Source organism: Electrona antarctica, assembly GCF_951216825.1.
Source record: "Electrona antarctica genome assembly, chromosome: 17".
Classification (NCBI taxonomy): Eukaryota; Metazoa; Chordata; class Actinopteri; order Myctophiformes; family Myctophidae; genus Electrona; species Electrona antarctica.
In genome coordinates, this window is record NC_136798.1 from 12,421,891 (window position 1) to 12,436,682 (window position 14,792).

A 14,792-nucleotide genomic window follows, 5' to 3' on the forward strand; every position below is an offset into this window, starting at 1 on the left:
CAATGGGCTATAGTCCATTGTCTCGGAGTGATTTTCGTCTTTTTTTCAAATCCTCAAAAATGATGAAAAACGGCATGCTATAGTATGCAGTCCGAGGCCATGGGCTATAGCCCATGGTCTCGGAGTGATTTTCGTCTTTTTTTCAAATCCTCAAAAATGTAGATAAACGGCGTGCTATAGTTATGCCGTCCGATATGGGCTATAGCCCACAGTCAAAAATGATGAAAAACGAGGATTTGAAAAAAAGACGAAAATCACCCCGAGACAATGGGCTATAGTCCATTGTCTCGGGGTGATTTTCGTCTTTTTTTCAAATCCTCAAAAATGTAGATAAACGGCGTGCTATAGTATGCTGTCCGATATGGGCTATAGCCCATGGTCAAAAATGATGAAAAACGAGGATTTGAAAAAAAGACGAAAATCACTCCGAGACAATGGGCTATAGTCCATTGTCTCGGAGTGATTTTCGTCTTTTTTTCAAATCCTCAAAAATGATGAAAAACGGCATGCTATAGTATGCCGTCTGAGGCCATGGGCTGAACTTGAACCAACGACCTGTGGCTCACATAGACAGCAGCTTATCACAGAGTGCCACCATGCTCTCTGAGAATCTCCTCAGCTTTCCATCTCTTTCCAGTTCTCTTCTGGATGTTATTCTCCAAAACATGCTGCAGAGTGAAAGTAGGAGGAACTAAGCTCGATTTGAACTCACGACCTCTGGCTCACATGGACTTCATCTTAACAAGGGTGCCACTGAGCTCTCAGTGATTTTTAGGTTGTAAGTTGTTCTTCTTGGTGTCACTTTTCAAAGGGGCCTTGGGTTCATGTACAGAGCATTTGAATGGTGCTGTGCATCAAAGGTGTCTTTAGTGCTTTTAAGTGTTATCGCGGATGTTAATCAGATAATACAGAGGAGAAAACATGACAGGACACAGACAGCCTCCCCATTGGTGGATGTGATCCTGGCAGCCAGCCCAGGTGTGTTCTGGTCCTGTTGATTGAGCTGCTCAATCAACAGGACCAGAACACACACTCGTTACTTTTCTTCCAGTTTATTATACTCGTCGTCACGCTACTAGTCCTACATACTTACTGCCCACAGCCTCATGCCACCACCACTTACTGCATCCACCAAATGTCATCCTTGTTCCTGTTACCCCGTACATATTCTTTTAATCTCTCATAAAGGAGACGATGACATGTATATTTGATGTTTTATTATATGCAAAGAGTATTCTTCATGAATGTTAGCGTTAGCAAACTGTACATACATAAATAACCATTTTCATATTTCATTATTTTTTTACAGAGTACATTTGAACAACGCAGTGATTCTGATGTCTGTCCATCACGTCAGAATCAACATTATTACAAAGCACACTATTTCATGTCATGTCCAGCTAACTCAACACTACGAGTGATTGTTTGGTTTTCTCAAAAGCAAGGGACTTTCAAGTGCATGCTCAAACAGAGGTAAAAAAATAACTGCTTATATTCAAAGGCATTTCAAACATTAATATACAAATCAACTGAATCTGATAACAAGTGAGCATACATGATTTCTTTCTTTTGTAGATGCCCAAGATGATTAAATATTGAAATAAAAAAGGAATACTAGCGTTGGCTTTTGGGGAAAACAAGTGGGCCATCTCAGTCGGACGGCTTCAGTGCAGTACCTTCAACAGTGCTCAAGTCAGTGCTATAGATTTCAGATTCTAGCTCTATTCACATATGAAGAGATCCAAAATGCTTACATACAAGCCCATTTTGGAACAAAGAAAAAGTCATAGCTTCATCAACCAATACCTCTAAAATATATTGTAGAGATATACAAGTTCATTGGCAACTCAGTCAATCACTCATTGGACTTTGGTTACTAACCTTCAAAGAACACAATCAAGGATTTTAATATTGTGCTATTCATTGATTTTATAACAGCTGATGTCATGATTTTTCAAATGGTGAATATGTCACTTTGGAGCAAAACTCTTCATATACGGCTGTGATGGTATCATTTGGGTAATTTACAGTCTAGGAATGACACGCCACTCCCTAGGTGGTGCCTTAAGTTCATCTATACTAACAATCTACCAACTGATTGAACACAAAATAAATAGTAGCAGCACTGAATTTGCGTGGACAAACAGCTCGGCTGACTTTGGCTCCCAACATACAGTATATAAATAGTGCTTTGTTTTTCATCAATGACACAAGTTTCATCAGAAACTTTCAATAATAATGTACACATTTTTTAAGTTAGAAAGGATAAAAACACATCAGATTATCACTGGGTGGGGTTGGGGGTTGTCCAAGGAAAAGGTCCGTTGACCCTGGAGATCTTTTTTGAAAGACTTCAGAACAGTGCATTTCTTGTTAGTAGGGAAATCTGACAGCATCAGACACGGGTCTCGCTATCACCACTAGACTCACTTTATACAAGTGTCCTTCCACAACGAGAGGAACAGAGTCTCTTGTTGTAGAGCCAGGTAGTGGGTGGGGGGCAAGAGTGGAAACATTCATACGACTCAGTGGAGTCCTTGGCAAAGCAGCGGGTATAGCTCAGTAAACTGTCCCTCATATAGGCGGAGGTCCATTGGTGTAGCGCAGCATGGGATGGAAGGAGCGGGCAAAGTTGTTGGCATGGTGGCAGCTATAGTCCTCTTCTGTCATGGGCACCAGGCAGGCCAGGCCGATCAGGAGCAGGAGCAGCAGCTGGACGGGAAGCGCGGCCCGGAGGACACGCAGCAGGAAGGACTGGCCCTTCGATGGGGCGGAGGAGGAGGAGAGGCCGTCTGGGAGGTCAGAACGGGAGGAAGCGCAGCCAACGCCCCCTGACGATCTGCTCAGACTGCAGGGAGATGGAGACAGGAGTTAAATCAAGCGCATACACACAAAACCGACCTGGGTCATATATCATTGGCAAATACTTTGTTTTACCCAAGTTCGGTTCCAAATGAGTGGTGTTCACCATGTAAGGCACTACAATGAGTGGCAGGATGTTTAGACAATGGCAGGAAAGTCAAATTAGTGTTGTTTTTCTTTGACGGACAGCCCCAAACCCACAATCTGAATTCCAGATTTAACACCAGCTATCTGTTACTCCGTGTAGGATAAAACAAAGAACGTGAATCATTTGCCAATACCTTTAGACTCAGTCTGGTGGATAGAAACATTGGAATTCAAACACAGCAGGAAGGAGAGCTAGACATACGGAAATACAGAACATGTACCCCTATATTCAGGTAAAAGATAGTTACAATACTTAACACGAGTAGTTAAGAGTAACAGAAACACAAGAAGACTACTGCACGCACATTCACATGCATACAGTGCCGGACACACATACGTACATACATATATACATGTACAGAGACACACACACCAATAAACACTATATATTAGTATCAGAAAGTGTACTACTAGTTAGCTGTTTTTTCTCTTCCTCACTGAGGATGAAGATGCTCTGGCTTCAGAGTGGAGTGTGTGAGAGTTCAATGTCACATCTCATTCCAAGCTAAAAGAGGCGTGCCAAATGCCTCCCCAGAGACTCCCATGTGGGAGCCAAGAGGAGGCAGGAGAAGGAACACCATGTTCCTACTCTCACTCAACCTATCTGGGCTGAAGACAGGCCCACAGGCCTGCTCAGATCCCTCCAAATGTACACAGTGTAACAGGACAAATTGACTTAGTCCTTCTACATTCATAATGACTGATGCCTTCAAGTACTGTATGAGAAGCAGTACCTGACGAAGACCCACAAGGGTCGAAACGTTGTTCATTAAAGAATTTTCCTGGGAGCAGAGAAACGGTGTGCGGACATCCCTTCCTTTTCAAGCATGTCCACTGTGCACGAGCTCAGTCAGTCAGTGTGTGTGTGTGTGTGTGTGTGTGTGCGTCCGTGATACCACTCCTTCAGGTGGCCCACGCAAGAAAACATTTAATCTCCTTGGCAACCATGCCGTCTTTGGTAGATTTCAATTTCCGCAGCCAATTAGTATGAACTGGCGTATTAAGGGGAATGCAATGCTCACTGCGTCACATACAAAAGGAAACAAACAACCTACAGTAATTGCTTGTATACCACACCAAGGTCACGACTCGCCACATGTACGTACATGGTGTACTGGGTTATTACATATATCACAGACAGTGCCTTCAGAAATAATGGAGGGACAGAGGCAGGTGAGGTTTGCGAAAGGAAAACAGTGCAGACAAAAAACAAATGGACGGAAGGATGTAACAACCAAGATCCCGCTTTTTTTAAAACTATGTACATAGAATGAAACAATGCAGAGACTCAGATATGATACAAAACACAGGACTAAAGGGGGCCGAGAAAAGAGTATTAGGAATCACATAGTGTCATCTAGTGGCGAAGGAGAGAACTACAGGATTAATCTGAGAAAAGTGGGAAGCAAAAGTGTATGATGACCTTATATGATAGCACTTGACAACGCCATTCAGAACAGCAAGGGAGAGCAGCAGGGCAATGGAAGCACAGAAATAAAACATTTCCACTTAAAGGAGACGGGGAGCTGCCCGATACAGGCCATTCCCCACTCTTTTAATAGCTGGTAACATGGCCTCTAGAGAAAGGAAGGATCATGGAACAGCGGGTATGACTTGATGTCAGGACGTTATCCAATTGCAAGAGGATCAAAATCAACACAGCTCTGTTATCAGAACTACTATTATTCTTAGCATTAAGTCTCCTACTACAAGTGAAACATCACTAATTTGTGTTTAGCTAGTTGATCAATAGTCTCTATAGTTGTGATTGGGGTAAAAGCCACTATGGGTGATGCTGATGTTTCATGAGTAGAGGGAATACTGAAAGGTTGGGGTTCTGTTGTGACTTTGGTTCCATAATCCTCCCTGTGGTTCTAGAGTCCAGGAGAGAGGTACCTGTGGCGAGGGCCGCTCTCAGGGAGTCGCTCTGCGTGGGCCTGACTACTTTTGCCCCGGGGCTGTACCACGTAATGAGCAGGGAGGGGTAAAAGAAAGAAAGAATGTTTCAGTCCAGGGCAAATAAAGACAAAGCTTCAGATGAGAGGAAAACAAACAAACTAATAACATAAAAATAGCAGTAACTTCAGCTATAGAGAGAGGACATTACCAACCAGCAACATAATCAATGACGGTGGTATACTGTCAGAACCAAGAAATCTGGCTTCTCAAACCTAACTGCTAAAAACAGTGAAAACAAATTTACATAATTAAAACAACACTTAAATTAAAATAAAAAAGATTCTAGCATCATTGGTCATATGATGTAATCTATCAATTCATCTATCGATTAAATTGTCACAAAAATCAATTGGTCATCATTCTATAGCAAACAGAAAAGCCAGTTTTTCTTGTACATTTTTGGCTATGCAGATCAACATGGTGTGGGCAGCAAAAACATTTCCAAAAACGTGGTTGGGAGAGCAAAATATCAGCTGGCATGTTGGCAAGCAACTGACAAGGGAGACCAGGGGAAATCAACTTGCGTTGATCATTAAAAAAAAAAGGGGGAGGGGGGGATCTAAGCACTAAAGGGTATACACATGCATTTGGGAAAGAGGGAGAATTATATATTGCATGGTATTTGGTTGATAGGACATCTAACTTGGGACTTGTTAACTACATAGCTGTACCCCTTCCATGACAATACAATGGAATACATTACCGATCGTCTGCGACTTGGGTGTGCCCCTTCTGTCACTGGACCAGTTGATGGAGAGATATTGGACTTGTTAACAGGAAGAGAAAGTAGGGACTCCTGCAACATAAACCCAGTAGAAAATGATACTACTGAACTGTAAAGTGTTAACCGAGGAGGAAATGTTATTTAACAGGAAAGTTTACAACAGACACATCCATTTGATCAGACTTTGGGAGAAACCGCTCTAAAAAAACCTAGTTTAACTGTTAGCAGCAACCTTCAGGATACTCAAAAAGCGTGGAGTGTGTCTCTGACCTTGTGTGTGTCAGTGTTCTCCAGCCTCCTCTCTAGACCCTCCAGGTCAGCGCTGACCTCCCTCAGGAGCAGCCTCAGCCTGTTCCAGATCACGTGCACCTTCTCCTGGGCCTCCAGACGCTCGCTGCCCTGGGCCTGTGTGTGTGCCAGGGTCTGCAGCTCTGAAGCTGGGGACTGAAGTAGGACACTCTGGGACTGAGTGTGAACCAGCAGCTGAGCTGACAGTTCCTGGAGGGAGGTCACCTTCTGCTGAGAGTCCAGCAGCTCACTCTTGATTTGCTGGGGATATGGATATATAAAAATGGAGATTAAAATGTGTTTTTCTAACCAATGGTCTTGCCGTAATATTAGTCACAGACACTGGCATTCAGCAGAAATAGGAAAAAACTTAAAGTTATGGTGACATCATTTTGTTTTTCTTCTTTCACCCAAAAAACCTGAACTTTGAACATTGACGTCTGTTGGCAAATTGTTATTTTTTTCATTTCAAGGCTTCAGAATCAGATCACACCACACAGAGAAAACCCCAGACTACAGAAAATCCACTGAATGTTCAAAGTTCAGGTTGTTTGGGTGTGATCATAAAAACAAAAACAAAAATCAATGAAAATGTAGGTCATGAAAGCTTTAAAACAGTGTAGCTTGGACAGTACGCTCTACAGTATTGGATGGACAGACATACCATCAGTGTTCTGTGATGAGCTAGTAATGTTTTACGATCCAGTTTGGGAGGGATGGGCACCACCTCGTTTCTCCTGCGGTCGATGTTCTCCAGCCACAAGAGCAACCCATGGCTCATCTCATGGAACTCCTTAAGGTGGGGAGATGACAGTAGACATTGTATGGATCTGACCGTATGCACATGGCGGCAATAGAGGGGTTTGGTACATAGGCTGCAAGCCTGCAACTAGGTTTGGTACATAGGCTGCAAGCCTGCAACTATCATTCATTGCTTTTAAAGTACATTTTATCCATCTATAAGCGTTTACAATATTCAACTGAGAGCCTCTGTACGCAACAACGCTAAGTGTATAAAACAAAGCACACCTGCTTTTTTAGATTAGGCAATGAGAGCGAGAGATTGAGAGAGAGAGAGAGAAAGAGAGAGTGAGAGTGTGTGAGCATTGGATTGTGTGTGTGCGTGTGTGTGTGTGTGTGTGTGTGTGGCTGTGTGTGTGTGGCTGTGTGTGTGTGGCTGTGTGTGTGTGTGTGTGTGTGTGTGTGTGTGTGTGTGTGTGTGTGTGTGTGTGTGTGTGTGTGTGTGTGTGTGCGTGCGTGCGTGCGTGCGTGCGTGCGTGCGTGCGTGCGTGCGTGGACTAAGGTACCTGACACTGCATCAGTGCCCTCTGTAGCTCCTCCCTCCAGGCCTCTAGAGAGGCACCCAGCCTGTCCCAGCGAGAGTTCATCTCCTTCAGCGCGTCCCTCAGCGCCCACGCCTCCTCAGAGTCAGGCTCCGATTGGAGGAAATCGGCACTGCTCAGGTTGATTGACAGCACCTCTGACTTGTGGCCATCCAGACTCTTCTGCAGCTCCTGGCCAGAAGAGACAGGAATACGTGAAAACAATAAAAACATAACATGAGTAATGTAATGTCTCATTAGTTGTGTGACTATATCCGTGTGTATGTTTGTCAAAAATCACTATATATATAGTGCATTATTACTTCATTTTGTAGTGGTGTCCTGTCCGAACGTATAATGATAATTATGATGACTCATTTGCATTGTGAAACAAAGGGTACAACAAATCTTTCTAAAATAGTGAAAATAGCAGTTCTACAGTAATTTTTTTTCTTTTTTTGCTTTTTAGATGCTTTTTTTTTAATTATTTTGTATGGCGTATCTTCTTCATATATATTATTATAATTATAATTGAAAGGTAAACAAAGAAACAAAACATACGTCACAGAACTTCATGGGTTCAGGACAGGTTCTGGTTCTGTTAGACTCTTGGTTAGCTTGTTGTTGTAGTGGTAAGGAGCTAATATTAGTTGACATGTATCTGATACTGAGTCATGTATACATGTGTAACAAAGCTGTGTACCTGTACTGTCGACTTTACAGCACTGTTTACGGCCGTAACAGTGCTGGTCGTTAACAGTTCTAGATGATACACTGGGTGCTGAGTGCTGACAGGGACAGCACGTCAAAGATGTGCGTGTGTGTGCGTGCGTGCGTGCATGAGAGCTCAGAGAAATAATAGGTGTTTGAAACTACAGTATTCAGGTCAGTGTCTGCGTACACACACACACACACACACACACACACACACACACACACACACACACACACACACACACACACACACACACACACACACACACACACACACACACACACACACACACACACACACACACACACACACACACACACACACACACCTTGAGCTTCTTGATTCTGTCCTGGATGGTGTGTATATCCGTGCTGAGGTCCAGTCCTCTGAGCTGGCTGAGTTCAGCCTCAGACTGGCCCAGCCAGGCCCTCATTGTCTGCAGGTCTGAGATCAGCTGCTGCCACTGCTGCAGGTTCTGCTTGTGCCTGTGCTTCTCGCTCAAAGACTGAGCCTGGATCAGCTCCCAGCGCTCAATTACACCTGAATGGAGAGAAAGGTGTTGACAGCAACATGTTAAAGTTATAGCAGCCCGCTTGCAATGATGTTACAATACCATGAGTCTTTGTGCGTGCGTGCGTGCGTGCGTGCGTGCGTGTGTGCGTGCGTGCGTGCATGCGTGCGTGCGTGCGTGCGTGCGTGCGTGCGTGCGTGCGTGCGTGCGTGCGTGCAACTGACCTGCACTCTGTGAGTCTGTGCTGGTGGGGTTGGTGAGTCCAGGCATGTCATCATCAGTGAGTTCACCTTCTACTCTCTTCACTGCATCAATACTGCCACGACTCACCCATCAGACGCATCTATGATAACATTAGTAGTTTTACTTACTGTTACTACTGTGAAGTGACATTCAAAAATAGCAAAGCTGATACTTTTGAAAATGTCTTGGAAATGTTCACATAGTAATATAATATTATTCACCCAAAAAGGTGATGCCAGTGTTAAAGTGATAACAAATGCTAGATATAAAAGTCATAAATAAGCCAAACCACAATAATAACAATAATAATCATCATCATCATCATAAAAACATAAAACTGCTTCAAACCAGTGATATACTGTATTTCATTTTGTCTTGGTCATAGAAGGCCACAGAAAGCCTTTTAGACAGAATACCTAGTGTATGCTAATGTATGCTGTGCATGCAGCTAGGGTCAACAAGACTCACATAGCCCATGTATGTGGAGTCCCGCTCAGGGCTGGAGCTGTGGAGCATGGCCTCTCTCTGCTGCAGCTGGTAGCGTCCTGCATCCAGAGCCTGGTCCAGCTGTCTCAGGTGGGCCTCCAACTGGCCTGGCTCACCTGCACAGGAGTCAGCATAAGGTAGTCTCACAACATGTACAGTCTTACTTTGGCATGCTGTTGAAATAGACTGATGCAAAGACTGAAGGTACTACAGAAGCATGCGTTCATATGACATCTATGAGAATGAAGTATCATGGTAGAGGAGTCATGTTTTAAGATGATTAAACATTAATATGAGCAGCAAATGGGGGGAAAAAGCTAATAAACTGCAGCTAAACAAAAAAAAAATAATAACATGATGGTTGAGATTAAGCATTCGGTGAATCAGACCTTCGCATGCAATGATGCATGCTTTGGACACTTTTGCCCAACTTCGTTTGCCAGATGAACATGCAATTTAAGTGATGTTTGCCTATGGACATGGTACGGTATGATATCTTTCCCAATATACAGGTGCTCGTTAGTCGTTTGTTTAGGCACACCATGTGAGCTCGCAACATTCCTTATTAGCATGCTATGGTCATTGGTCAGAGGTAGTGGTGCCTTTTGAATGCATTACATGTGGAACCACAAGGGGGCGTTGACGTTGCCTACCAGAGGAAGATCTCAGTGTGTTTTCAGTCAGTTTTATATAGGCCTCTGGGCTCTCTGGGATAACTACATCTGGGAAAAAGACACATACAACACACCACTTAATAATGTGTGTCATGTTGCTTATCTGTTGTTTGCTTAGTCTTCTTTTGGTACAAATTATACTGGAACTTTAGCTGCACTGCATGTAACTTTCCTCTTCTACCCCAAATTTTAACCCGGTTTCCTGCGCAAATGCTGACATTTATACCATTTATGATTTATGAAGAGCCTGCCTGCTTGCTCTGGGGATAAATTGAATCAGGTCAAAAAAAATTCTCAATAGAAGAGCAGGGAGACAAAATACAACCACCCCATGACCCCAATTGTATAAGTTATACTGTATTAACATACTCTATCATACAGATGGACAAAATTACATTCTATTCATTTTAAAAAAATCACACCTGTGTGAACTGAGTGGTGTAAGGTCTTATATAGACTGATCAGCTGTGGTCTGACGTAATGTCTGACATAATGAAATCACACCCGTGTGAACTGGGTGACCATAGCAACCATGCTCATTTTTTGGTACGAACAGACAGACAGACAAACTAACAAAGCCAGTTGTAGGAGTGGTTTACACCAGGGGTTCTCAACGTTTTTGGCCGGGGACCCCCGAAAATGCTTTGGCAACGTCTCGGGACCCCCGCCCCGCCCCCTCCCGACCCCCAATATAAATTGCCTGCTACAATAACCCTAATAATAGAGACAATACACCATAAATAAATACTGAAACCAGATATCCATTAGGGAAGGTGTATGTATACACTATGTGTACTATATGTGGGGACCCCCCAAAATAATTTGGCGACCCCCCGAGGGGTCGCGACCCACGGGTTGAGAACCCCTGGTTTACACCACTCAAAAAGTGATATAGTTCTGCCTTAATTAAGCAATATTATACAAGAGGGTGTGCTTTACCGTCATTAATGGCATGCCTGCATTGCTGCAGGAACAAGCCGATAGGCCAGTTCCGTAGGCAGCACAGAAGTGCCATTAATGATGGTAAAGTACACCCTCGAGTGTAATGTTGCGATTATACAACAGTTACCCTTAAAAAACACGTCAACTCAATTTCATTATAACCAAGATTTTCCAAAAACAAATCACAATTCTTGAATGACAGATGTAGCCACTACGACCGAAAATGTCCCAAGAAAATCGCTAGCCTAGCAACCCAGCCAGCTCTGCTCTGGGAGAGCAGCGCAACTCAGCACAGTTTATGTTATTTTGTTGTATGTTATGTTGATTAGGCATTCCCCATCCAGCTCGTTTAAGCACGGCTAGATGGCTGTTTCAACCAATCAGATTGCTTCCTCGAAACGACCTGTTGTATAATAATGGTAATAGAGATCATCCATGATTGAAACTGTAAATAAAACTGTAGAATATACAGCAAATCAAAACCAGCAATACCGGTATGTATTCTGGCTTGGCAGCATAATCTGCTTTATGTAATGCTGTCCTTGCACACACAGACACACACCTGACAGCACAGCAGCAGTCGTCCTGAGATACTCATCCTCCTGCTCCTGACCCCGCCGGCCCTGGCCTCTGACCTCGCTGCTCTCCAGGTCTCTGCTCAGGTCGTAGTCGTGGTCCCACTCCATGGGGATGGAGTCCACGCTGGCCGGGGTGCCTCGGCCCGAGCGATCGGCCCGGCCAAGGACCGCCGCGCCCGAGGCCTGCCGGCTGGAGGGCCGGGGGAGGGAGGGGTCGCACCACTGGAGCTCCGAGAGATCACCTCCTTCCTCCATGTCCAGCTCCCTGTCCGAACCATCCAGGTCGTCATCAGCCAGCTGGGAGGGGGAGGAAAGGAAAGGAAAGGAAAGGAAAGGAAAGGAAAGGAAAGGAAAGGAAAGGAAAGGAAAGGAAAGGAAAGGAAAGGAAAGGAAAGGAAAGGAAAGGAAAGGAAAGGAAAGGAAAGGAAAGGAAAGGAAAGGAAAGGAAGAACAAAGTTCTAATATTTAGTATACTGTATTCAATGATCATAGACTGTACTGTACATTTATACATATAATTGTTTATGGACTGTATAGGACTATATTAACCTTCTGTCTGTCTGTCTGTCTGTCTGTCTGTCTGTCTGTCTGTCTGTCTCAGTGACAACCATTTTAATCGGATTTGGAGGATCAAACATGGCAGATGAGATGGAATAGGGTCAAGATCTGTGCAATTGGTTTTAATTTTTTTAATTTTCCAAATGGGTAAAAGGTCAATGTCTAGCTATATGCTTATAGATAGCATATGGGTGCAGCATATCCCTGCACCACTACACTCACCGGCAGCCGTGTGAGTTTCTTGTAGTATCTTTCGACTCTTCCGAAGACCTCCTGGCAGTACCTCTGTAGTTCCTCTAGCTCTTCTTCTATGACGGCAGCATCCAGAGGTTCACTCTTGTCTATCAGGGTCTCGCCCTGCCTGAATACCAGCTCTATCTTCGCTGTGTTCAGACAGATCTCCTGCTGGAAAGCCTGAAGAAAACACACGTACACATACAAACATGATGTTTAGAATGGAGATGTGTAATTAGATGATATTATTAGAGAAGAGAAGAGAAGAGAAGAGAAGAGAAGAGAAGAGAAGAGAAGAGAAGAGAAGAGAAGAGAAGAGAAGAGAAGAGAAGAGAAGAGAAGAGAAGAGAAGAGAAGAGAAGAGAAGAGAAGAGAAGAGAAGAGAAGAGAAGAGAAGAGAAGAGAAGAGAAGAGAAGAGAAGAGAAGAGAAGAGAAGAGAAGAGAAGAGAAGAGAAGAGAAGAGAAGAGAAGAGAAGATTTGCAGCAGCTAAAATAAACACCAGATAATACAAACATCACAATGCTTCAGACTTTATATGTTGTTGTTCAGAGTATGTTATGTCTACTGTTCTAGGTCACTCTTACCCTGAGCTGTTTGATCTTAGCCTGAACGTCGCACTCAGAGAAGTGTTCAATGTTGGTGAGCTGCAGGTCCATCTCAGTCAGCCACACCAGGATGCTGTCTCGGGCCGTTTCAAACTCCTCTCTCTGGCTGATAAAGTGCTGCACACAGAGGGAGCGAAACAAGCAAAAACATGTTGATTGCAAACCATACCCAATTAAATCCCCATGAATTAATAACTAAGTAAATAAGGGGGTAGAGTGCAGTGGTGTGTTCTATGATTTTTCGGAGAGTATACTACCATAATTATTCCCTGCACACACACAACTTGCACATGTATATACGCACATGCGTGGTCACCAAATTAAATGGTATAATGGAATTAGACGGTATACGAATGTTTTCAACATGTCTGGGACGTGTCGTATATATCGACTGGTAGATATACCACTGGTAGAGTGGTTTGTTAACAACTGCCCTGTCTTGATCTCATGGTCCTTCAACCGTCCAGGATGTAAAATACCTACAGTATGTACTGTATACCCTCCCCAGTACAGTACCTTGAGTCTGCGTAGGATGGAGGCCACTCTCTTCTGGAGGTTGTCCCATCTCCTGTTCCCGTTGTGCACCATCTCTCGGAGGCGGCACGAGGAGTCGGTGCGGTTCTCCCGGGCCAGGCGGCGGTACTGCTTATTGATCAGCTCCAGCTGGGTCAGGCACTCCTGCACCTGTCGCTGGAAGGCCTAAACACACACGCACGCGCACACGCACACACACACACACACACACACACACACACACACACACACACACACACACACACAAAGTTATAGCTAGGAATATAGAAGCCGTACTGACACAGATATGCTAAATGATCCTTTCAATACTAAACATGTATTCAATCCCGAAAACAAGCAACATTGAAAATGTATGCAGACATGAATTCTGCGCACGCACGCACGCACGCACGCACGCACCACGCACGCACGCACGCACGCACGCACGCACGCACTCTCAATGGGTCAAGTACTGGTGTTATAAGCTGTAATCTCTCTCTAGCATAAGCAGGGCCCAGACCACACACACAATCAGCTACCAGGAATGTGCACGTGCCTGATGATGGACTGTAGCATCTGCAGCTGAGCAGACCAGCACAGACGGGTTTCAGTAATATGACACTCCTCCCCCCCGCCCCTGTCTCTCCCTCTCTGATTCTCTCTCTACTACCTCGAGAGGCTGTGTCTGTCTCAGATCTATAGTCAATCCAAGAGGTTTTTGAGTGGTGTAAACCACTCCTACAACTGGCTTTGTTGTGCAGAAAAAATGAGCATGGTTGCTATGTTCACCCTGTTCATCCGGGTGTGATTTCCTACAACTGGCTTTGTTAGTGCAGAAAAAATGAGCATGGTTGCTATGTTCACCCTGTTCACCCGGGTGTGATTTCATTACGTCAGACATGATTTCATTACGTCAGACAGGCTATACCTTACACCACTCAGTTCACACGGGTGTGATTTTTTTATAAATGTAAATGGTCTTTTTCTCTCACATGCTTGCTTCCCTCACTCTCACTAATCATAACCACTCATACATGTACAGTACAAACTCAGATTTTTGCATACACTCAGTCCTCTGTAGTCTTTAACCACTTGACCCTAATCTCTCAAAACAGATTCAGAGCTCCGCAGCTGAATCTGTCGGCAACTCCCGTTACAACACCTATAGTTTGTTGTTAGTAGGAATGAAAACAAAGACGCACCACCGGAAGATGCCGGCTGAATGAGACCCAACACAAACTCAGACGGTGCCTCCGGAGGCTTATTATTATTATTATTATTATTATTATTATTTGGTGTAGAAGGAAATACTAGAGGGTCTAGTATAGAGCCCTGTGGAAAGGTTGGGTGGCACAGAAGTAAAGAACCTGCCCACAACTGTGGAGTCTACAAGGTAAAATCCATCGTGAAGCGTCTGGCTTGGCCAAGT

General features: G+C 44.1%; 1 protein-coding gene across 1 annotated transcript in view; it reads right to left on the bottom strand.

Moving 5' to 3' along the window:
• Window positions 1–1,202: 1,202 nt before the first annotated feature.
• The window catches only part of LOC306941336 (nesprin-1-like), a 149,346-nt gene continuing 135,756 nt past the window's right edge, over window positions 1,203–14,792 (bottom strand). The window contains 14 exon segments of the mRNA XM_079526753.1: window positions 1,203–2,848; window positions 4,906–4,967; window positions 5,672–5,764; window positions 5,963–6,241; window positions 6,645–6,773; window positions 7,288–7,494; window positions 8,346–8,557; window positions 8,753–8,853; window positions 8,855–8,871; window positions 9,240–9,373; window positions 11,436–11,748; window positions 12,232–12,423; window positions 12,830–12,967; window positions 13,367–13,549. Of these exon segments, the coding sequence (XP_079382879.1) occupies window positions 2,575–2,848; window positions 4,906–4,967; window positions 5,672–5,764; window positions 5,963–6,241; window positions 6,645–6,773; window positions 7,288–7,494; window positions 8,346–8,557; window positions 8,753–8,853; window positions 8,855–8,871; window positions 9,240–9,373; window positions 11,436–11,748; window positions 12,232–12,423; window positions 12,830–12,967; window positions 13,367–13,549 (2,334 nt within the window). The 3' untranslated portion in view covers window positions 1,203–2,574.